The 26,198-nt window shown below is 35.4% G+C and overlaps 2 protein-coding genes across 7 annotated transcripts in view; both read left to right on the top strand.

The window, feature by feature from the left end:
* The window catches only part of LOC128224074 (substance-K receptor-like), a 45,128-nt gene extending 22,076 nt beyond the window's left edge, over positions 1 to 23,052 (top strand). For 2 of the 6 annotated variants that reach the window (XM_052933717.1, XM_052933716.1), the window contains exon 2: positions 20,542 to 23,052. In XM_052933717.1, coding sequence (XP_052789677.1) covers positions 21,411 to 22,418 — 1,008 coding nt within the window. In that variant the 5' untranslated portion in view covers positions 20,542 to 21,410 and the 3' untranslated portion in view covers positions 22,419 to 23,052. Of the gene's footprint in view, positions 1 to 10,312; positions 10,440 to 13,747; positions 13,834 to 14,970; positions 15,071 to 20,256; positions 20,437 to 20,541 lie in introns of those variants that run through there. The other 4 variants (XM_052933714.1, XM_052933715.1, XM_052933719.1 and 1 more) reach the window with 4 other exon arrangements.
* The window catches only part of LOC128224073 (dipeptidyl peptidase 2-like), a 74,647-nt gene that overhangs the window by 26,173 nt on the left and 22,276 nt on the right, over positions 1 to 26,198 (top strand). The gene's annotated exons all lie outside the window — the stretch shown is intronic.

The following is a 26,198-nucleotide window of genomic DNA, read 5'->3' as shown; positions in this document are numbered from 1 at the left end:
TTTTTTCGTCCAATCAAAAATGTTGGTGTGGGGATCGTTGGGGGTTGGGTGTAAATTGTGTGTTGTTCTTTTAACTAAATAACTAAATCCTGATTTAACATGATAAAAAGTCATGTTTAGTATTTGTTTTTAAATGCGATCATAAAAGCAATAATATTTGTTTTCAAAACCAATCGTTAACAACTAATGAAGTTTTGTGATAAAATGTGATCTGAAAATATTTATAAATCTAAACGCATTCCTGTTGATGAGAGTTCTCCGACAGTTGTGTAGCTAGCATCCTCTGAGGAGATATGAACTTATATCCTATAAGAATTATTCTGTAGTATAATTTCAACAGTCAGACAATATAAGGCCATAAGAAAGCAATTATTATTGGACTTTTCCCCAGAAATTGTTCAGGACGTCTTCCAGCGACCATTAATATGCAAATATAACGTGTTCCTTGAATAAATGGGATTTGGTTCAGATTTCATGGCATAATTATGTCATTTGTTGTTTAGCATGGGACATTTCAGCTCCCCTTGAACATTTCTCATCTGACGTTGTCATTTATATTTGGCATAGGATAGAGAAAAAAAGAACTGGAAAAAAGAATGTCTGGAAGGCTGAGTTACAAATTTAACAAATTTATTTCAAAGGTGCATTGACACTGACCATAAAAGTAAAGGAAACAAAAGAAGTTTGATTAAAATTATTTAAGAAATATACAATTCGTATGTTTTGAGTATGTATGCATTCAAAAGACTTGACATATTTTGTGTCTGATAGTAATATGTATCATTAATGCACCAGTCAATTGTAACCAAGGCCCCCCCAAGTCCAGGGGTATACTGGGGATAGCCGGGGAAATGGGCCGTGTTTTTACCTTCCAGGTGGCCGGGTGAATTTGGTGGTTTTTGTCTTCGTGCCAAATATACCCGGTAGCAGTGAATGGGTCTACAATTGATTGACTGGTGCATTACAGCTTAAATTTTGATTTTATGATAATTTTCTAATGCAGAATTACTCTGAATTGGGAATTTAATCCATAGCAAAAATTCCCATAACACCCTGCACACTGGTAGTGTAAAGTGTGCGGTAAAAATAGGTCTTTGTCACTTGACTGTTCCATTTTCACTCCAAGCTAATATAAAACTTGCTACGATTAAAATATTAACATTGATCAAACTAGTGTCAGGCTCTTAAAATTGTTATACACGAGCTATATCTGACTTATATCAATGAAAATCAGATAAGTGGATCATTACATTTGACGTCACTTCCCAATATATGAAGCAATTCGGTCACAGATATGAGAAACCACAAAGGAGTACAATGAACATTGGCTGTTAGTGGCCATTACAGAATACTTGGCTCTGTTTGGCCTGCATAAAATACTTGGCTCTGATTGGCCTGCATAAAATACTTGGCTCTGATTGGCCTGCACAGAATACGTCGCTGTGATTGGCGTGCACATTCATGCCATATCCCCCGGCGGGGGGAAAATCCCCCGGAATTTCGATCCATCCCCCGGTCTCCTGGCGGGAGGTAAAAATCCCCCGGAATTTCGATCCATCCCCCGGTCTCCCGGCGGGAGGTAAAAATCCCCCGGAATTTTGATCCATCTCCCGGTCTCCCGGCGGGAGGTAAAAATCCCCCGGAATTAAAAAGAAACTGAATGTAAGGAAACAACCACGCAAGGGTGAAATGACTGTTCAAAAAAGGTTTGATAAATGCCAAAAGGAAACCTTAACAACAAGTGATCAATTAATTTGAAGTAATGATCAAAGGCAAAGAAATATTACTATTTTGGAAAAGGTAGAAATTAATAATATTCATTCCATTCCCTTAGTGTCTGAACATTATCATAGCTGATAGTGTTAAGCAGGAGTTTTTAAAAGACTTTGGAGGAAGTAAATTTAATTTACAGTATTACAGTATGACATGACAGTGTATCATAAGAATATGATAAATCATGACATAAAATAATTCTGTATAATGAAAAAGTTAGAGGTTTTCATACCAAAATATATGTGAATACATTTTTTCGTACTTGCATCTGAAAATACTTTGAAATTTAGCCAACTTAAACCTGCTAAAATATCCCCCTGAATACTACCAAAATCCCCATAAATTTCAGCCTTTCTGAACAAATCCCCCTGAATGGTCTCCAGAAAATATGGCATGTATGCCTGCACAGAATACTTGGTTCTGATTTGCTTTTTACAGAATACTTAGCTCTGATTGGCCTGCATTTTCACTTGCCTATGCTTGGCCATCATCTAATGCTTGGCTGTGATTGGCCTGCACAGAATACTTGGTTGTGATTGGTCGGCATAGAATACTTGGGTGTGATTAGCCTGCACAGAATACTTGGCTCTGATTGGCCTGCACTGATTATACTTTCCTGTTTGGCCAGTGCTGAATACTTTACTCTGATTGGCTTGCACAGAATACTTGGCTCTGATTGGTTTGCACAGAATACTTGGCCCTGATTAGTCTGCTTAAAACTATCCTTGGTAATTAAGTGACAAGAAGAGTAAAGCAGTTCAATTTGCATTCAGTATTTTTTATTTAAAATGTACAACAGTTGATGGTTTTGGTTTAGACAGCATTTATTTATTAGGTTTAAACAAACAAAACAACATTGCAATATGTTTAAATAAGTGTAGGATTGAGGAAAAAGCCAATGACTTTATGGAACTAATGTTTCTATTCCAAGTTCTTTCTATCTCTTCAAAATATCAGAGCCTTTGAATGGAGAGTAAAAAATATCCAGATGGAAATATTACCCTGGCCCATGCAAAATTAAGTATGTATTTATTGTATTTTCTCTTTACTTTTTTATCAAAATGGTGCCATAAAAAACAAGATCATTGCTTGCAGTATTGGTTTGTTGTTTCAGTTTTCAATTTGCATTATAATTACATTTTAAGGAAATAACATAGTGGTCACTGAATACAGAGTTTGCTGAGGGGATGCAATTCTCGATGTGTGCCTTCACTCCCCTGGATATGAAATATGTATGTATTGATGAAAGAGAGGTTTGGTCCTCCACCCAGACAACCCCTTCCCTCATATGCAAGAGTGTAAACAAGTTTTCTATAATTGATCTCTATGAATAAATAGGTTTATTCGATTTCTAATTAAATAACCATGTTTTATTTATATCATATATACTAATTTGATGGTTTCTAGCGCTAAATATGTAAAACATCACTGTGTTACTCAGGCCATTTACAGCCCAGTTCATTTATGACATCACTTATTATTACACTCGTTAAAGGGCAAAATCATATAATAATACATTTTACGATGGTGACATTATTTATGATCTACATTATCTCATAAGAACATCATGAACTGGAACCAAAATTGTATGACAATGAACCTTCCAAGAAGTCAATTTTCAATTTATTTTGTCCCAAACTCAATTCTTTGCTATTTCGCTGTAATATTAACAACCTTATCTCAAATTGTGCAGACTAATTTGACAGCTCCTGTTTATTGGAAAGATATATTATACCCTTTCCCTAATTTGTTATTCACCCTAGGAAGCCAAGATATCAAAGTTCTTGTGCTTGTGATAGGCAAATATTGCTTTTGTAATATACAACTTGTGGAGATAGCTTGTATTAAAATGATCGATGGGCTTTCAGTTTGCTAACAATTTTTTGGGCTTTTGGGTATTTAGATGTCTTGAGTTGTTAACAATAGGACTTCAGGTATTGTTACAGAGCTATATGTCTCCCTTCTACTGATGGGAAACATAGTGTTGTCTCCCCTCCGACTCATTGGAGAGAAAGTTTTGTCCCCCTTTGGAATGAAGGCAGACATATCGATGTCTCCCCTTTGACTTAAGGAAGACATATTGTTGTCTCCCCTTGGAATGAAGGCAGACATATTGTTGTCTCCCCTTTGACTTAAGGAAGACATATTGTTGTCTCCCCTTGGAATGAAGGCAGACATATTGATGTCTCTCCTTTGACTTAAGGAAAACATATTGTTGTCACCCCTTGGACTGAAGGCAGACATATTGTTGTCTCCCCTTGGAATGAAGGCAGACATAGTGTTGTCTCCCATCTGACTCATTGGAGAGAAATTGTTGTCCCCCTTTGGAATGAAGGCAGACATATTGATGTCTCCCCTTTGACTTAAGGAAGACATATTGTTGTCTCCCTTTGGAATGAAGGCAGACATATTGCTGTTCCCCCTTTGACTTAAGGAAGACAAATTGTTGTCTCCCCTTGGAATGAAGGCAGACATATTGATGTCTCCCTTTTGACTTAAGGAAGACATATTGTTGTCACCCCTTGGACTGAAGGCAGACCTATTGTTGTCTCCCCTTATTTTAAAGGCAGCCATATTGATGTCTCCCCTTGGAATAAAGGCAGACGTATTGTTGTCTCCCCTCGGAATGAAGGTAGATATATTGTTGTCTCCCCTTGGAATGAAGGTAGATATATTGATGTCTCCCCTTGGAATGAAGGCAGACATATTTTTAGTCACCCCTCGGACTGAAGGCAGACATATTATTGTTACCCCTTGGAATGAAGGTAGACATATTGATGTCTCCCCTCGGGATGAAGGCAGGCATATTGATGTCTCCCCTTAGAATGAAGGCAGACATGTAGTTGTCTCCCCTTTTACTGAAGGATGACATATTCATGTCTCCCTTGGACTGCAGGCAGACATATTCATGTCTCTCCTTTGACTTAAGGAAAACATATTGTTGTCATCCCTTGGACTGAAGGCAGTCATATTGTTGTCTCCCCTTGGAATGAAGGCAGACATAGTGTTGTCTCCCATCTGACTCATTGGAGAGAAATTGTTGTCCCCCTTTGGAATGAAGGCAGACATATTGATGTCTCCCCTTTGACTTAAGGAAGACATATTGTTGTCTCCCTTTGGAATGAAGGCAGACATATTGCTGTTCCCCCTTTGACTTAAGGAAGACAAATTGTTGTCTCACCTTGGAATGAAGGCAGACATATTGATGTCTCCCCTTTGACTTAAGGAAGACATATTGTTGTCACCCCTTGGACTGAAGGCAGCCATATTGTTGTCTCCCCTTATTTTAAAGGCAGCCATATTGATGTCTCCCCTTGGAATGAAGGCAGACATATTGTTGTCTCCCCTTGGAATGAAGGTAGATATATTGATGTATCCCCTTGGATTAAAGGCAGACACATAGTTGTCTCCCCTCGGAATGAAGTTAGACATATTGTTGTCTCCCCTTGGAATGAAGGTAGATATATTGATGTCTCCCCTTGGAATGAAGGCAGACATATTTTTAGTCACCCCTCGGACTGAAGGCAGACATATTGTTGTCACCCCTTGGAATGAAGGTAGACATATTGATGTCTCCCCTCGGGATGAAGGCAGGCATATTGATGTCTCCCCTTAGAATGAAGGCAGACATGTAGTTGTCTCCCCTTTTACTGAAGGATGACATATTCATGTCTCCCTTGGACTGCAGGCAGACATATTGATGTCTCTCCTTTGACTTAAGGAAAACATATTGTTGTCATCCCTTGGACTGAAGGCAGTCATATTGTTGTCTCCCCTTGGAATGAAGGCAGACATAGTGTTGTCTCCCATCTGACTCATTGGAGAGAAATTGTTGTCCCCCTTTGGAATGAAGGCAGACATATTGATGTCTCCCCTTTGACTTAAGGAAGACATATTGTTGTCTCCCTTTGGAATGAAGGCAGACATATTGCTGTTCCCCCTTTGACTTAAGGAAGACAAATTGTTGTCTCCCCTTGGAATGAAGGCAGACATATTGATGTCTCCCCTTTGACTTAAGGAAGACATATTGTTGTCACCCCTTGGACTGAAGGCAGACCTATTGTTGTCTCCCCTTATTTTAAAGGCAGCCATATTGATGTCTCCCCTTGGAATAAAGGCAGACATATTGTTGTCTCCCCTTGGAATGAAGGTAGATATATTGATGTATCCCCTTGGATTAAAGGCAGACACATAGTTGTCTCCCCTCGGAATGAAGTTAGACATATTGTTGTCTCCCCTTGGAATAAAGGTAGATATATTGATGTCTCCCCTTGGAATGAAGGCAGACATATTTTTAGTCACCCCTCGGACTGAAGGCAGACATATTGTTGTCACCCCTTGGAATGAAGGTAGACATATTGATGTCTCCCCTCGGGATGAAGGCAGGCATATTGATGTCTCCCCTTAGAATGAAGGCAGACATGTAGTTGTCTCCCCTTTTACTGAAGGATGACATATTCATGTCTCCCTTGGACTGCAGGCAGACATATTCATGTCTCCCCTATGAATAAAGGCAGACATATGGTTGTCTCCCATCTGACTGAAAATAGACATATTGTTGTCTACCCTTGGAATAAGGGTAGACATATTTATGTCTCCCCTTGGATTGAAGGCAGACATATTGATGTCTTCCTTGGAATGAAGGCATATATATAGTTGTCTCCCCTTGGACTGTATGCAGACATTCATTGTGGTCCTTCCATTGGACTGAAAGGAGACGTATTGTTGTTTTCCCTTAGACAACATGGAAGACATATTGTTGTTTGATATGTTGTTGTCTGACCTTGAACTGAAGGGAGATATGTTGTTGAGTCATGCTGAGCCTCTCAGCCTCTGTTTGCAGTGAAGCCCAGATACAGCATATTTAAGGGCTTTTACTTTGGCATATTTGCTTAACAGAATTATGAACTTTATGTTGTGCATATATTTATTGATGCAATCATTCAATTTTTGTTATTCTGGAGAAATCATTTTAATTATTTATGCCTATGGCATATGCAGTTTCAAAAACAGCATGCATTTGAGGACTGGAGCCACATGGTGTTCTGTTTATACAGTATCTCTGCAAACAAAGAGATAAAATGAAGGGAGACATATGTTTTGCTGTTGAATTCAGACATCTAGTTGCTTATATTGCTGTCTCAAGCTGTTTAGATCTGTTTGGAACTGCATATATCAATCCTTCGGTGAGGGATATCAATTCATGAAATTAAGTTCTGTTTCCCTAGATTTAAAAGCAAATCCTGTTGAAATTGTGCATGCCATTCATCAAGCTCTTGAAAGATGGGGGCTTTAGGGAAATATAAGTGCATCCTTAGCTAAAATTGTAACTGATTGGAAAGAAATTCCAACACCTTGCAAAACAAAAGTCAATCTCAAGATCTTTGATTCAATGTTATTTGTCTCAAAGTCTTATCATTGCTTGGAGTTTTGATTATTTCACTATAGGAACTATGGTACTATATTGCAAACTGTGCAGACACAATTTGACAGTTCCTATTTATTAGAAAGATATATTATACTCTTTTCCTAATTTGCTTTTAACCCTAGGAGGCCAGGAGATATCAACATCATTGAGACAGACTGGTTATTAGTTTTTGTTTTGATTAAGTCTCATTCATTTTGTGGATAGTATACAGTCTGTTTTAAAATGATTGATTGGGGCTCATTCTCTAAAAGCCCCCTTGCAGAAATTAATGTAAGATCCATGACTGGTGTCATAGAACACGGTGGGCAATCATTGGAGCCATAATATTTTGTTATGCGTTGAAAATGCTCCGAAGCGTCTTTCGTTATAGTGCCAATAAGTGGAATATACGAGTATGGTTTCTTATTTTTCATTTTTGGCGGTTTATACGAGTAAATAAAAAAAATTGGAAAATGTAGTTCCACACAGGATTGGCTATGAGCTGTTCTTAATGAAAAAGTTCTGAATAAATTTTTCATATTTAGGTTAAAAATTTGGTATTTTATGGATAAAAGCATTACTTACGCTTAAAAGAAAAGGAGTTTTTCAGCAGTTTTCCAAACAATTGAGATGTGTTCTATTGTGAGTTGTCTTATAGGACTGAATTGAAGGCATATAAAAGTCTAAACTGTCAATCTGTGAGAGTGCAGCTTTAAGGGGTCGATTCAAGGATTTCGTTGCAACATAGGGCATGATCTTCTAAAATTCATTATTTTACATAAGTAGAATTTATATTTTACATTATATAAATTGTACATTTTGTAATATCATGAAATTATGCGGAGTTATGTCTCTTGATGAACTAAAAACAATCAGATGAGCATTTGAATCCGTATGTTGTGTTCTTGTTATGTCTCCCCCTCTCTGGGGGAGACATATTGTTTTTGCCCTGTCCGTCAGTCCGGTAGTCCGGTAGTCCGGTAGTCCGTCAGTCCGTCCGTACGTCACACTTCGTTTCCGATCGATAACTGGAAAACCGCATGACCTAGGATCACCAAACTTGGTAGGGAGGTTGGTCATGAGGTGTAGAAGATCCCTATTGTTTTTGGGGTCACTAGGTCAAAGGTCAAGGTCGCGGCGACCCCCAATGTAAAAAACATTTCCGCTCAATATCTTGACAATGGTTTGACCTAGGTTCACCAAACTTGGTAGGGAGGTTGGTCATGAGGTGTAGAAGATCCCTATTGTTTTTGGGGTCACTAGGTCAAAGGTCAAGGTCGCGGCGACCCCCAATGTAAAAAACATTTCCGCTCAATATCTTGAGAATGGTTTGACCTAGGTTCACCAAACTTGGTAGGGAGGTTGGTCGTGAGGTGTAGAGGATCCCTATTGTTTTTGGGGTCACTAGGTCAAAGGTCAAGGTCGCGGCGACCCCCAATGTAAAAAACATTTCCGCTCAATATCTTGAGAATGGTTTGACCTAGGTTCACCAAACTTGGTAGGGAGGTTGGTCGTGAGGTGTAGAGGATCCCTATTGTTTTTGGGGTCACTAGGTCAAAGGTCAAGGTCGCGGCGACCCCCAATGTAAAAAACATTTCCGCTCAATATCTTGAGAATGGTTTGACCTAGGTTCACCAAACTTGGTAGGGAGGTTGGTCGTGAGGTGTAGAGGATCCCTATTGTTTTTGGGGTCACTAGGTCAAAGGTCAAGGTCACGGCGACCCCCAATATAAAAAACATTTCTGCTCAAAATCTTGAGAACGGTTTGACCTAGGTTCACCAAACTTGGTAGGGAGGTTGGTCATGAGGTGTAGAAGATCCCTATTGTTTTTGGGGTCACTAGGTCAAAGGTCAAGGTCGCGGCGACCCCCAATGTAAAAAACATTTCCGCTCAATATCTTGAGAATGGTTTGACCTAGGTTCACCAAACTTGGTAGGGAGGTTGATCATGAGGTTTAGAAAACTCCTATATTTTGGGGGGTCACAAGGTCAAAGGTCAACGTCGCTGTGACCTCTAATGTAAAAAAATATTTCCGTGCAATATCAGGAGAATGCTTTGATCTAGGTTCACCAAACTTTGATGTGAGGTTGGTCATGATGTCTAGTTGATTTTGCAATCAGTTGGTCAAAGGTCAAGGTCACTGACCTTGAGGTGAAGAACCGGTTTCTGCTCAATAACTCAAGAACGTTTACACCCAGGAACTTCATACTTGGTATGCCAGTTAGTCATGACTAGTTGATGGCCCCTATTGATTTTGGGATCCATCATTGATTATTTCTCACCTACGACCACACAATGGGGGAGACATGCGCTTTTTCAAAAAAGCAATCTCTAGTTTAAAAGTTGAGATTATACAGTATATTTGTGGCATGGAGCCTATTGCACTTACAGTGATATGCCCGATTTTTAGAGATAGCTAAAAAAGGAAAAATATTTAATGAACACATTAATGATGATGATTGTATGTTTCTCTATCGTTGTTGTTTTGCTAAATCAAAAACCACTTCTGCAAGCACTTATTTCAACATGAATTTCATCATAGAAACATAAAAGCAGACAAGATATTGTTTCCATACCCAATCACAGTAATGTCCACAAATTGCTTTGCTTCTCCTGGGATACCAACTTCAAACTGCTGTCATTAGTTTTCAATAAAAAATACCTGATTGTTGAGTGTATTTCAATATTTTATAATCCCGTTCTGTCACAATAACATTCGAGGGGCAAATGCCAGAACGCACCAAGATTCATTCAGATATAAAAGGTTTAAGTACCTTGTGCAATTACCCTGCAACTTATCATAGTTGTTTTAACCCAGGAAATAACAATTACTTTTCATATTTGAAACCAGTGTGTACTCATGACATCTTTTCTCAAGAAATTTAAACCTTACAATGGCCATGTTAGTATTGTCTGTGTGACATATTGGCCAAAAAATCCTATGTTGACACTCTTTTGTATGAGAGTAAAATAAAGCCAGATACACATTTTCACATAATGTTTTGCTGACAACCCATTTTGGTTAAAGAGACGATTGATTTACTATGCTTTTTGATAGTTGTACATTGACTTATAAATTAAATTAAGTATTTGTTTTTTGTGTTAACTTAATGTTATTTGTATACTTTCAGCACTGAATGTTCAAACACAACTGAAGTGAATTGAATGGCAATTTTTGTTCAAAGGGAAGTAACTACTCTGGCAGTGGCAGTGTATTAAACAAAAGGAGGTGACTGCATTAAAAGAAATTAATCAAAGGTAGTATGATTTGTTCACTGAGGACACATATTAAATATATCAATTATATTCTATCATTCTGATGCAGAAGAAAACACTATTGGAGGAATCATTTTGCAAAATAAAAAAAACCCCATCTTGTATGAGCTGGTAATGTCTCATGAAATAGTTAGGCATTTGTAGGGTAATATATCTTGACTGAGGTTCGGGGGACTATACCAGGGATAGCCGGGAAAAGGGCCGTGTTTTACCTTCCCGGTGGCCCCACAGTGCCTGGTGAATGCGGTGGGTTTGTCTTCTTGGCAAATATAGCGGGGAATGGGTCATACCTATGGTCCGTGGGGTGCGGGGGCATAATTGGCGGGGATTTTACCATCAGTTTGTGCCCGCAGGGTGAGGTTTTTACCCGGGCTTGGCTGGACCAAAAGTCAAAGTCCCCTCTATTCCCAGACCTGGGGGGGCCTCGTTACAACTGACTGCTGCATAAATATAACTGAAGTTCTCTGCTTGTGTGTAAAGAAAGATTTAAACCTATCACAAATGTCAGGAACTGATTGTTTTCAAAGAAATAAAATTGATGGCAATTCTAAGAACAAAAACAGAATAACATGGTAATTAAATTTGTGCATAGCACTGCACGGGATATTTTAAGAAACTAATCAAAGGAGATATTTAAGTAGATTGAATTTACAGGCAACATAACATAGTTTTAATTGAAAAATAATTATCTGCTGCTTTAAGTCCTGAAAACTGAACATGGTTTTTCAGTGCTCACAGGAAATTTGATCAGCTAGTGTAAAAATGGGATGCACTTACTTTAATTAAAATGAAATTAGATGAGTATGTTTTTCCCCAAGGAAATCTGATTGAAATTTCTGTTTTTCATCTGAGGAAATTCTTTTGGTTGGTTTGTTTAAAAATAAATCTGGTATTTCGGATCGGGGCGGGTATAAACGATAATATGTGATTTTCATAAACTTTATAGGAAATTAATACTGTAATAGTTTAAATGTGTGTACATACATCATCATAAACTCAACAAAAATGTATCAAGTAATGTCCAACCATAATTCTAGCACATACAATGTAGTGTAGTACTTTCTGATGATATAAACCACAATAAAATACTACCATATCTCACAATGTGTCAAGTTCATACTAATTTGTTTAAGCTTGATTGTGACAAACGCTTATAAAATCACTCTTGTGTCCGTTTCCTGGGCAGGTACTGTTGTCTTTTTTGAGAGGCCATGAGAAATTACCACTAGACCACTCTCACCCCTGTTATAAACCTTACACTAAAATACGAGTACTACCATATCTCTAAATATGTTTAGTTCATATTGATTTGTTTAAGCTTAATTGTGACGATAGCTGATACCTTATAGGATTTGTAACTCATGAGTTTGTTTCATGAGAAAGTACCCCACCCCTGGGCCACAGTATAACAATTGTTCAACCCACAGTCCCTTGGGTGAGATGGGACACCTACAATGCCATTAGACCACTCTCACCCCTTTTTCACCAGCATTTGAAGAAAATGACTAGATTACTGAAAAGGGTTTGCATGATAGAAATTTTATGCAAAAGCTCTGTTGGAACTTGAAAATGGACATTTTGAACTATTTTTAGACTTTTTTTTACATATATTTCCTTCCAATTTAATCAAATTTAATTTTTTGAATTACAATGACAGCCCACAAGGAAATGAGGCTCGTACATCTACTGTGATGCCTTCTCAAATCAGATGCTGAGTAAATAGCAGGCATGGATTGGTCGTTATATGTGCTTGCCATTGCCTCTTTGGAACTTGAAAAACAGCCATGCTGGAGTTTCAAGTGATCATGTCAGTTTGTCTATTATTGGTATTATAGTGCTCATACACCTGACATACAGATCGAAAAAAGTTAACACTTTAATTTGCGAAAACACATTAATACATCATCAGAAGGCGTATGCCTGATAGTTCTTAATTTATTTAAAAAGGCTAAATTTAATAAGTAATGAACCTGGTATCGTCAACAGGAACTCGTGCCCAGACTATCAGGTATACAATTTACCCACATGTAGTCTGGGTATATTCTGGAACCCGTTTCAGCTCTTGTTATTTACTCAATTAAGTTAGTATTCAATTTCAAGTGAAGCTCTTACTGTCTATTACATTTTTGGGGAGATCATGTTTATTCTATTTGAAGGGAAACTCACTCTTTATTTGAAATAAAAGGAATCTCAGTTTTTATTCAATTTCAAGGGAATCTCACTCTTGATTCAATTTCAGGTGGATTACACTGATTAATCAGTTTCAAGGGAACTAACAGTTAATACATTTTCAAAGGATTCTCATTCTTGACTCAATTTTAAGGGAATCTCACTCTTGATTCAATTTTAAAAGATTTTCACATGGAAAGTTCAAGGAAAACTCACTCTTGATTCAAATTCAAGGGAAAATCTCTTCATTCAATTTCAAGGGAAACTTACTCTTAACTGAATTTTTAAGGGAAACTCACTCTTGACTCAATTTCAAGGGAAACTCACACTTGACTCAGTATCAAGGGAATCTCACTCTTATGACTCAATTTCAAGGGAATCTCATTCTTGACTCAATTTTTAAGGGAAACTCACTCTTAACTCAATTTCAAGGGAAACTCACACTTGACTCAATTTCAAGGGAAACTCACACTTGACTCGATTTCAAGAAAAAATCACTCTTGATTCAATTTCAAGGGAAACTCACTCTTGACTCGATTTCAAGGGAAACTCACACTTGACTCGATTTCAAGGAAAACTCACTCTTGATTCAATTTCAAGGAAGTATCACTCTTTGTTCAATATCAAGGGGAAATCACTCTTGACTCAATTTTAAGGGTAACTCACTCTTGACTCAATTTCAAGGGATATATCACTACTGGCTCAATTTCAAGGGAAACTCACTCTTGATTTAATTTTAAGGGAATATCACTATTTGTTCAAAATCAAGAGAATATCACTCTTTGTTTAATATCAAAGGAAACTCTCTTCGTCCAATATCCGTTTCGAAGACTGCTACTGTTGATAATGTTTTCAACCAATTATTTCCACTGACTTTTGGTTCATTTTTGAGGTTTATCATTTTCAGTATTTCCCCTATCCTTATCTTTTTATATCAATTCATAAAGAATAACCCAGCAATTTATGAGATAAATTGTTTTCCTTTGGCCCTGTCTGATCTCATGATGGATAGTTTCAGTGATGGATAGCTGCAGCTCCTAGTTTATTATCGAGGATTTCCGCTAGTTGCAACATTCCCACAGGCACTTGTAATCTCTCAGTGATATCAGATAAAGTTAGTGCTATGATTTATTTACTTTGTGCTGGAGCATTGACTATTAGCAGAACCAATATGACTGACTTGAGTATGAGGACTTAATATGTTAAGGTAAACAAATTTTTGAGTTCTGAAATGCTTATAACTTAGACAATGCTTAATTCGTAGTTAAAGTCAATAGCAAATATCAAACACATTTAATATTATAAATATTATGGTTATTTTAGCAGACAGTTGGTATTGATTTAAAACAGATGAACCAGTAGCTGGAACAGTAGACGAAATATAAACTAAAACACTAACCTGGTTATAGGGTTATTAGTATTCATTAACCAAATGAATGGGCCAAGATCTGCAACACTCTAGACTTGTTTACGTTGTTAAATCCAAACTAATAAGGTTTAACAATTACATAGATACTACAATATTAGTATGGAGACTATTTATATCTAACATCAAGGGTTTCCACTGGCAGCAATATTCCCATAGGCATTATTCAACTCTTAGTGATGTCAGATTAAGTTAGTACTATTATTCATTTATGGTGGGTCAGAGCAAATTATACTGTGAAAGATCATGGCATTTTCTGGAGGGTGACAGTTTGGGTCAGTAAATGGACTTGACATAAGAGAGGGGATAATGAATTTAATGTAAGCGTTGGGGTTAATGGAATTAATTTAAGAGGGGGTTAACAGAAGAGAGGGGTTAATGAATTGAATGTAAGTGTGGGGTTAATGGAATTAATTTTAGAGGGGGTTAACAGAAGAGTGGGGTTAATGGATTTAATGTAAGTGTTGGGTCAATGGAACAAATTGAGAGGGGGTAAAGGGAAGAGTGGGTTTAATTGAATTAATTTTAGAGGGGGTTAACAGAAGAGTGGGGTTAATTGAATTAATTTTAAAGGGGGTTAATGGAAGAGTGGGGTTTATTGAATTAATTTTAGAGGGGGTTAATGGAAGAGTGGGGTTAATTGTATTAATTTTAGAGGGGGTTAGCAAAAGATTGGGATTAATGGAATTAATTTTAGAGGGGGTTGACGGAAGAGTGGGGTTAATGGATTTAATAAAAAAATGTAGTATAGTAAGAATGGGGTTTATGTTTGAATAGGGAATAATGGATTTAATGTACGCTAACAACAACACGGTTTTTGAAAAATATTGTGGCTTTTGCGGGAGGTATTGCGTCATCGCAGTAAATTGCAGCGATATATAATCCGTGGTAGCCAACATGATGGTGCGCATATCACTGCTTTCATCTGCTGCTACTTCGTACAACTGTACAGTGTTAACTGAACGCAAGGGAAAATTATAGAAAATCAACATGCTGTGTGATATGCTTTTATCACAGGGTATAGTGAAAGATAACATCCGCTGTCGTAACAGAAAATCTGCACAAAAACACCTAATTGGTAGTGTAAGATTGGGCTTAGATTAAATGTAAGAGTGGGTTAATGGATTTAGTGCAAGAGTGGGTTAATGGATTTTGCCTGAAAAATGGGTTAATGTATTTAGTGTAAGGGTGGGTTAATTGGTTTAGTGTAAGAGTGAGTTGAAGGATTTACAGTAAAAGTGGGTTAATGGATTTACTGTAAGAGTGGATTAATGGATTTACTCTAAGAGTGGGTTAATGGATTTAGTGTAAGGGTGGGTTAATGAATTTACTGTAAAAGTGGGTTAATGGATTAAGTGTAAGAGTGGGTTAATGGATTTAGTGTAAGAGTGAGTTAATGGATTTTGCCTGAAAAGTGGGTTAATGAATTTACTGTAAAAGTGGGTTAATGGATTTAGTGTAAGAGTGGGTTAATGGATTTAGTGCAAGAGTGGGTTAATGGATTTTGCCTGAAAAATGGGTTAATGTATTTAGTGTAAGGGTGGGTTAATTGGTTTAGTGTAAGAGTGAGTTGAAGGATTTACAGTAAAAGTGGGTTAATGGATTTACTGTAAGAGTGGATTAATGGATTTACTCTAAGAGTGGGTTAATGGATTTAGTGTAAGGGTGGGTTAATGAATTTACTGTAAAAGTGGGTTAATGGATTAAGTGTAAGAGTGGGTTAATGGATTTAGTGTAAGAGTGAGTTAATGGATTTAGTGTAAGAGTGGGTTAATGGATTTAGTATAAGAGTTGGTTAATGGATTTACTGTAAGAGTGGGTTTAAACTTAATGGATTGAGGGTAAGGGTCAGTTGAGGGATTTAGTGTAAAGGTGGGCTAATGGATTTAGTGTAAGGGTCAGTTGAGGGATTTAGTGTAAGGATGGGCTAATGGATTTAGTGTAAGGGTCAGTTGAGGGATTTAGTTTAAGAGTTAATGGAATTACTGTAAAAGTTGGTTTATGGATTTAGTGTAAGAGTCAATTGAGGGATTTAGTGTATGAGTGTGTTAATGGATTTACTGAAAGAGTCGGTTGAGGGATTAAACTTAAGAGTTGGTTAATGGATTTAATGTTAGGCTTTTGATAGAGGGAAACAAAAAATATACATTTGGTGCATACACTCATGATGATGTTTGTCGGTTTAGGGAGTTTCATTGATTTATAATGCTTGGTTAATGGATGGTTTCATTAAAGTTACAAAGTGTGAACAATTATTATCAATTATTGGTTTCCAATTATGGCATGTCTGTAGCTTTTAAGTGTTTCGTGGTTCTAATGTTGGGTTTATCGATGGATACATGAAATGTGTGTTTCGAATTATGGGAATGCGTGTAGCTTGACAGTGTTTCATTATTTTGTTTAATGTTTGTTTGGTTCATCAATTTAAAGCTGCACTCTCACAGATTGAATGTTTTAACAACTTTTTTTATTTATTTTCTTGGAACGAGCCGATTTTTGCAAATATGCATGGAAACCTATTATATAAGACTGCTGACAAAAAAATAGAATGCAGATTTTTATATTAAAGTCCAAAAATGAATTATGCATTTTTCTTAAACTGTTAGTAACAGTTTAAGCCATAAAACATTAATTTTAGAACGAAAATATGAAAATCTGCGATCTGATCTCTTGTCAGCAATCTTGTATCATTGGTTTGCCGATATTTACGCAAACATTTGCTCTTTCCAAGATAAAAAAATAAAAAAAGCATATTTGTGAGAGTGCAGCTTTAATATGACAGTAAAGAACACCAAAGAATTCCCAAAAGTTGGTTTAACTACAAACATGTGGAAATAAGCACTCATTTTTATCTACATATCCTTAAAGTTTCATGTCATTTCAAGGGACCAAACTGCTTTGTTTAAAAAGTGTTATTTTTGGTAAGAAATGTATTGCATTTCACTATTTCTGGCAAATTTTCACAATTAAATATGTTTATCTTGTCCGGTTGATCAAAATATGCTATTTCCTGGTTTTCACAACTTTCGCCTATTTTTTTTTTTAAATGAGTCGTCTGCAATCTTACGGGCACTGAAAATGTCCAAATTTGGTGAAAATTTGACTGCAAGAGCTTGAAATGTGTGCAAAGATGTGTAGAACTGCCCCATTTGATGCTTAGAATGCCATTTGGGTCAAGGTTCAGTTGAAAAACCTCAAAGAATGCCATTTGGGGCCAAAACACCTTAGAAAATACAGAGGCACAGGCACTTGGGTGACAGGCAGTGAAACTGTAAAACCTGACACAAGACTATCAGATTGAGCTAGCTTTGGGTGTATTTATGTATGAAGGACTAATCAAAAGTGTTTTTCATAAAAAATGCAGGGACGGGTTTAGTTATAGGAATGACGTCACCATTACGTCATATGTACTTCCGTTGTGTGGAAAATTCTCAATAAAAAAAAAATTGTTCTTATGATTGATAGACATGTTTTCATATGCTCAATACACTGTAAATCAAAACTATCATTATTCCTGAAACTTTTATACCTTAAGTATCTATTCTTGCTGGATTTATCATTTCGAGTAGAGATTAAAGCATAAACCACTGCCCTATAGTTAAAAGGTCATTTTGGAAGATCTGTCATGGCGGACGGTGCAATTTTTAGAGTTTGTTTTTCAAGTGGAGTGTTTTTTCTTAGGAATAACTTGACCCCCTTTTTTTATTGGCTTAAAAGGTAATTTAAAGCTTGTACTTTAAGAATATATGTGGTTATCATAGCCTGCATTCGCTCGAAATGCCTTTAAATGTTGTCTAAAAATTAAAATTTTACATTGATTTATATAGGGAATAACAATGGTGGTGTGTAACCTGGGTATAAAAGTTTCAGGAATAATGATAGTTTCGATTTACAATGTATTGAGCATGTGAAAACATGTCTATCAATCATAAGAACATTTTTTTTTATTAAGAATTTTCCACACAACGGAAGTACATATGACGTAATGGTGACGTCATTCCTTCATTAATATTTGAAGAAATGAGAGCACTTTTCTGCGTGTTTTGGAACAACTCTTGTATAAATCAGAATATTCCTCTTGCAAAATTAATTCATACTTTCACAACAGATTTAAAGCGATGTTTGAGAAGCATGAAAATGAACCATCATTATGAATTTTATTTAAATCATTGGTGGTAATTATTCAAATTGCTTGTTGAATTATAAATATTGATGACAAATAATTTATTATGATCTAAAATAGAAACTTCAACAAAAGAATGGAAGACAAAATCATGACATGATCCTTGAAATATAGAAACAAGGAAAACAGTTAATTTTTAAAATTTTCTATATCAGTCAAGGATCGTAAAAACAAGGCTAATGGTTACTTTTCACCGGTTGTGGTATAATTGTCAGTATCAATCAATTTAAGGATCATAAAAACAAGGCTAATGGTTACTTTTCACCTGTTGTGGTATAATTTTCTGTCTAAGTCAAGGATCATAAAAACAAGGCTAATGGTTACTTTTCACCTGTTGTGGTATAATTTTCTGTACAAGTCATTTTAGCCTAAAAAACCCCAAGGCTAATGGTTACTTTTCACCTGTTGTGGTATGATTTTCTGTACAAGTCATTTTAGCCTAATAAAAACAAGGCTAATGGTTACTTTTCACCTGTTGTGGTATGATTTTCTGTACAAGTCATTTTAGCCTAATAAAAACAAGGCTAATGGTTACTTTTCACCTGTTGTGGTATGATTTTCTGTACAAGTCATTTTAGCCTAATAAAAACAAGGCTAATGGTTACTTTTCACCTGTTGTGGTATAATTTTCTGTACAAGTCATTTTAGCCTAAAAAAACCCAAGGCTAATGGTTACTTTTCACCTGTTGTGGTATGATTTTCTGTACAAGTCATTTTAGCCTAATAAAAACAAGGCTAATGGTTACTTTTCACCTGTTGTGGTATGATTTTCTGTACAAGTCATTTTAGCCTCATAAAAACAAGGCTAATGGTTACTTTTCACCTGTTGTGGTATAATTTTCTATATCAGTCAAGGATGATAAAAACAAGGCTAATGGTTACTTTTCACCTGTTGTGGTATAATTTTCTGTACAAGTCAAGGATGATAAAAACAAGGCTAATGGTTAATTTTCACCTGTTGTGGTATAATTTTCTGTACAAGTCAAGGATGATAAAAACAAGGCGAATGGTTACTTTTCACCTGTTGTGGTATAATTTTCTATATCAGTCCAGGATCTTAAAAACAAATCTAATGGTTACTTTTCACCTGCTGTGGTATAATTTTCTGTATAACTAATATTATCTGTCAAATATTAAATCAGAAATATTGACTGCTCCTGGCAAAAGTGCCTCTAGCCTGATATTTGCTTGTTGCATTATTCATGTTTTAATGTATAGAAGAAGCATTGGTCAGGAAATCATTGATTTGTTTTAAAACTTATACTGATCTTTTGTTTTTCCCAGTGGCATTATTGGTGTATACATGCCTAAACTTGAACTTAGACCATTTCTTAAAGATGCACTCTTACTCCCAAATAAGATTTACCACAATTAACAATATTGTTTTAATATTCCAAAAAGGAGGAATAAATGTAGAACACAATGGTTCTTATGAAAGATACCAAGTTAAATTTGAAAGAAATGAGCATTAAACACCGTATTTCTAATTTATGAGACCACAGTTCATCTTTTAGCATTCACCAATCATTTAATATTTTTGCACTTTCTGCTTTTAAATACACGGTTACAATCTTGTAATCAGTAATTAAATTTTCCACAAATGCATTATTTAGTAAGTAGTTAAAGGTTTATCAGTCAAAATTTATGTTTGTTATACATGCGTATGTATTGATTTTGAATAAGGGTGTCACTTTAAAAACTAATGAAGATATGTTGCCAAAGACAATACACACATATACAGCAAGGTACATAATTCTAGGGTAATATAATTGTTGAGCTATGTCCTTTTTTTCTTAAGCACAAAAGCAGAATGTAAGCATTCTCTCTGCTTTGCTCTTATTATAATTAAGAAACAAGATACAAGATACAAGATACAAGATTTTAATTTTAAGTCAGGGATATAATAACAAGAAACATTAGCTCAATGAACTATTCTACGACATAAATAACAAAGATAACATTACAAAACTTAACATTGAACTAAAACTCAACAATGAAAAACTTAAAGCATATAGTTTTAAATAGGTTTTGTATTGAAAAATTAAATATTTGCAAAGATTGCCAATCATGTGATTAATCAAATAAGAAAATATTTAATTAAAATAAATACAAGGAATCAATGATATAAAAATCATACAAATTATAATTTTTCTGGTTTGGTTTAAAATTTGAAGGATAATTTCTCAATTTGAGGACAACTGGTAACAATATATCAATATATATAAGTAAAGGAAATGAAATTTGATAAATCAATAAGTTCTCACATAAATGGTAAAATAATTCTTAATTATGCTAATCTTTTTCAGGAGCCAGCCCTGTCAGCATTGAGGGAATCCAGAAGTGACAACTGAATCTAATCCCTGAGCACCATAAAAAAGCAGAAGACCACAGTATTAAAAAGACAAAAGAAACCATAAAGGTTACAAATTCTCCTATGGTTCAACATTCCTGCTTGAAGCACAGTCTGAAATAAGATTCCACTTTCATCCCTGAATTACAAGATTTTGCTGAGGAGTTTTATGTGTAAAATAGACAGCAGTGTGATAATGAAATTTCTCAATAGAACATAGATGGAGGATATTAGAGACATCAGTGGTCTGGATAGTGCTAGAAGGTAAATGTGAAATTACTGGACATTGAATAAGAATGAAGGCAATACAATCATGAAATGGTGATTCACATTTAATTGTGTGGATTAAAAAGAGGAAATAATGGAAAATGAAACAAATATGATGAATTGAAATGTTAGTGTTCTTTCCCTTTAATGAAAAGGTCATATCACCATGGGAACAAATATTAGCTTTGAAATAGTGACTTGAAAGGTCACTGTCCTTGCCCTTTGATTAAAAAAGGTTGTATCACCATGGGAACAAGTATTATTGCAGAAATTGTGAGTTGATAGGTCAGTGTCCTTGCCCTTTGATAAAAAGGTCTTATCACCTTGGGAACAAGTAAAAGTTTTGAAATTGTGATTTAAAATATCACTGTCCTTGCCCTTTGATTAAAAGGTCGTATCACCATGGGAACAAGTATTATTGTAGAAATTGTGAAATGAAAGGTCGATGTCTTTGCCATTTGATGAAAAGGTCGTATCGCCATGGGAACAACTATTAATGTAGAAATTGTAAATTGAAAGGTCAGTGTCCTTGCCCTTTGATGAAAAGGTTGTATCACCATGGGAACAAGTATTATTGTAGAAATTGTGTTTTTGGTGTTTATGATTATATTGACATTGACTACAAATGTCATAACATTGTTGGTGATTGCTTGTACAGATTATTTACGAAATATTAACAAAGTGTATCTTTATTCCGTAACAATATCAGACTTATGTATTGGCGTATTTATTTTTCCATTTGCACTATACAGTGCTGTTATAAACTTGTACGGAACACCAGAAATTGACCCAAAGCTATGTCACATTCAGGCATACTTGACTGTCGTCTTATTCTTATCGGGATTATACGCAATTGCTTGGATGAATGTAGATCATTACGTGGCTGTGCGGAAACCGGAACGTTACAAGGTCATGATGTCACCACCAAGGTCGTTGTGTTGGATAGCTTTTGCTTGGATCGCTGCTATCAGCTTTTGTTGCCCTCCCGTTCTGAGTTACAGTGAAATCGACCAATATTACACTGAAGTTTATTTATGTGCTGTGAATTTTGGTTCTGAAATACCATATTTCATTTCTGCCGCTATTCTTGCCCTTTTGCCTGCATTCCTAGTGCTTATTATAACAAACGTGTATTTATTCACGCATGGATTCAGAAAAAAGCAAAAGATGTATGAAGCTGTGTTATTAGACGTGAGTTCGAGACCAAGGAACTACCAGATTAATTTCATAGTGTCATCAATTTATGCGGGAACTTGGCTGCCATGGTGTATTACACGCATTATCAGCTATTATGTAATAATTCCAGATTTAATACATTTCCTCACATTTTGGGCTGCCATGGGTAATGGATTTTATAAATTTTTCGTATACATTACCATGAGTCTGGAATACCGTAGAGGATTACAGGAACTCGTTCGCATGTGTTGTAAAGTTCGTCGTTGCTGCTGTTGTAAACCAGAAAATCGTAATCCTCGTCAAATAACTGCTCCCGCTAATCCCACATTAGCGGCAACAAGAATTCTTACGAAACCTTCAACCAGTGGACCACCTCCTGCTAATGTGTAGTTTCGATGTGATTATGAATTACCAAAAAGAAACATGTTTGATTGTTGCTTAAAATCAAAATATTGAAGGGTAAAAACTTGTGTCTGATCTAGTATGTTATAAACTGTTTTTCATGTTAACTTGTATACCATTTTTCTGTACAAAATTACATTTGTTATGTAAAATTTACATTAATTTAAAGGATATGGAAAGAACAGTAAAGTTATTGGCTTGAAATTATACTCAGAATTTGTGACTACTGTAAATGTCGTATTAAATGTACAGGGCGCATGTCTTATTTTCCCCATTCAGCAACATTTTAAAATCTGCCAAATTCGAGTCACAAACACGAAATAACGATCAGTATCCGTAGCTATAAACAAACACTGGTGTGTAATTCAATAACTTGAGGCAATTTTATTGTGACTGTCATTGTGTACAATAAGGCATGGTGATTCTGTATAAGCATGCATGACATCAGCAGGTGCTTTAAAATGGCGGTGGTAGGAATGCTTTCTATTGAAAAATATTGCATTTTTTGCAGTGTTGGGATACATGAATGAAAAATAGATCCACAAAAATACTCATGGCGCGTCTATTAGGGCATACACGTTTAAAAGGGCAATTACGGTACATGAATGATTATAAGCATTTCTGGCCATTTAGATAATAAGATATATATATATATATATATATATATATATATATATATATATATATATATATATATATATATATATATATATATATATATATATATATTTATATATATATACAGGTTTATGTTTTAATATAATGTTATACCAGCTTAAGTCTATAGGAATTTTTCAGTATTGTGTATTTTATTGGACGAAATTACTGAGCAGGGCATATGCGGGCAAGCCCTGCACTGGAAAAATGCTATCCAGGCTTGCTCAAATTCTTGATTTTGTATAGCAGGGCTTTTGGAAATTGTTTGTTGCCAAGCACGAGTATCGAAAGTCTTGCTTCGCTCATCCAAAAGTCTGTTGACTGGTATAGATAAACAATAAATTAATATTGACTGTGATCCTCACTGGTGGAATTTGACAGGGGCCTATTGGCACACTTCCCCTCTAAAATTGTTAAAGTTTACTTTATGTATCAATAAATGAGGAACAATGTGAAAATAATGAACTTAAATGTTTCAATATTTCCGTGGGAACGACTTCAAGCCCAAATTAACCCATTAAATTCTTGCATTGTTCGTTTCTTTGGAATTTAAGCAAGCGTAAATTCTTTGATGCACTTCCAAAGTGCGCCCCCTCAAATGCAAATTCTGGAAGCCGCCCCTGATTCAATATTGAGAATCAGTGGAAGAACAGGATAATCAGAATTTCATTTAGTTACATTTAGATTAATCTATTAAATTCTAAATGAACTGAGTTTGTAAATATTTTATGTGCTAGATTCAGCAGAATGGGACCAAACTGCAAGTCAATTGCCATTATTATAAGTTATCAGTAAATCAATTAGAATATTTTTGCTCGTGTATTTTTGTTCACTTCTTTTTTGGTTTACTGTATTTTTATAATGGTCATCTGGCAGTAAAAAATAGGTCAACGGGCAGTAAAAAAATAGGTCAGCTGGCAGTAAAAAATAGGTCAACTGGCCGTACAGAAATAGGTTTACTGGCAGTAAAAAAAGATCAACTTGCAGTCAAACAAATAGGTCAACTGGCAGTAAAAAAAAGGTCAACTTGCAGTCAAACAAATAGGTCAACTGGCAGTAAAAAAAAGGTCAATGGGCAGTCAAACAAATAGGTCAACTGGCAAGAAAAAAAGGTCAATGGGCAGTCAAACAAATAGGTCAACTGGGAGTAAAAAAAGGTCAATGGGCAGTCAAAAAAATAGGTCAACTGGCAGTAAAAAATAGGTAAAAAAAACATGGTCTGAACCTGTAGTACAAAAAAAAAGAAAACAACATCAGAATCACTATTAAAGAATATTTTAAAATGAGAAATGAAACAGCAAAAAATGTAAAACAATGCTGCAATTTAATTAAGGAAGAGAAATCAATTGAAATTTTATTAGATCAGTCAATTTACTCCGATACAATCTTTAATGTTTCGTCCCTTAAAATTTGGCAGATAAATAAATATGATATAGAAAAATAAACTTGATTTTGTTTCATGATTAAAAACAAATTGCAAAATTTTAATCCTTGTATTTTCCACATCCATTTTACTGAAGTGAATAAGGATTTTATAGATTATTATTTCTTTTCACTTGTGTTGATCAAGAAATAAACAAGCAATTGTCTAACAATGTCATCTTTGCTGTTGTTCAGTGTTGCTCGTTGTTGATCATTGTATTTCCAGTAATAACACGAGTACATCTAGAAAACATCTATGCTCATCTATTTTTCATATCATTTGTTCAAAGTAAGGCAAGAAAAAATAAACCATTTCAAATTTCTTGACCCTGTCTGATTACCAGTATCATTTTTTTTTTAAATTTAGATGATTGAAAATTTCTCTTAACGAGGAAAGTATAAAAGAGAGTAGACAACATACGTACAATCGTAATGCACTAGTCAATTGTAACCACGGTCCAGAGAATAACTGGGACTTTGACTTTCGGTCCAGCCAATCTCAGGTAAAATCCCCACCTTGCGGGGACACACTGCTGGTAAAATCCCTGCCAAATGCCCCACACCCCTGGGACATCCTTGGTAAGGCTCATTCCCCGCTGTTTTCGGCGTGAAACAAAAACCTACGCTGTAATTTCCGCTGTGCACCCCTGAAGCTGGGGGGCTGTGATTACAATTGACTGGTGCATAATGTGAATAATACTCTTTCTATTTAGGTTAAAACCAGCCTTTTTAACCAGCTTTTTTTTATTTAAATAGGAATAAGAATCTATTAGAATTATGAGATTATATTCTCATGTGTAAATCAAATAAAATACAGAAGGCTTGAGGTATTATTAAACTACATAAAAAGAAAGCTTGTAGTTGTTAACTGTCCGCATGAAATGAAACCTAAATAAAACTTCAAAAGATTACAGGTGTGTCTTAAATTAAGTGTAACAAATTAAGAGGAATTTAAAGCATGCTTTGAAAAAATCGAAGATCGAAGATCATACCTGATGAATTTTTATTGAAAAACATACAGCTTCTTTTATTTGATGTTTTTTTTGCTGAAAATATAATAATGCATCTTCACAATATAAAATATTGCAGTTGATAATGCCATGAGGTTTGAGAAGTTTAAGAGGTTTATGTATTTCTTAACTTGAGCTTCTACTATATCAATCTTTTCTACAGCATTTTTTTCCCCATGAAGTGGTAAGTGCAGTCACATCTGACAAAGGCTAAGCCTAGTTGGGTTCAATTCCAAGTTTTTCTTGTGGTCATATCAAGCCAGACAAGTGTTCTTTTTTTCTTGGTTCACAGGTTTACCTTACAACACATGACTATTGCACAACATTGTACCAAAAATGGTTACTTCGCATGAGTTAAAATATAACTTCCTCTCAATTTTTCTAAGGTAAATGAAGTTTAAAGTAAAAGTAATTTCTGTCGGAATTTTTTTTTTTTCATGACACATTAAATATGCTTTATATTGTTGAAAATTAAAATACAATTGGCTGATAAAATATTATAATAGTACCTTAGAATGGTTCAATGACATGCAAAAAAAACAACAACCTAATCACAGAAGATGTCGCTAAAAAGCTTATGTTTTACATGTTACACATTATCCGACATTAAACAAATATTGACCTGACTTGAAGACCAGCAACATATTTTGAAAATCAATTTTTTTGCTCTTTAAAGAAG

The sequence above is a fragment of the Mya arenaria genome, chromosome 17 (assembly GCF_026914265.1).
Source record: "Mya arenaria isolate MELC-2E11 chromosome 17, ASM2691426v1".
In the NCBI taxonomy this organism is placed as follows: domain Eukaryota; kingdom Metazoa; phylum Mollusca; class Bivalvia; order Myida; family Myidae; genus Mya; species Mya arenaria.
The sequence above is the reverse complement of the archived record's forward strand: the minus strand, read 5'-3'. Positions and strand labels throughout refer to the sequence as shown.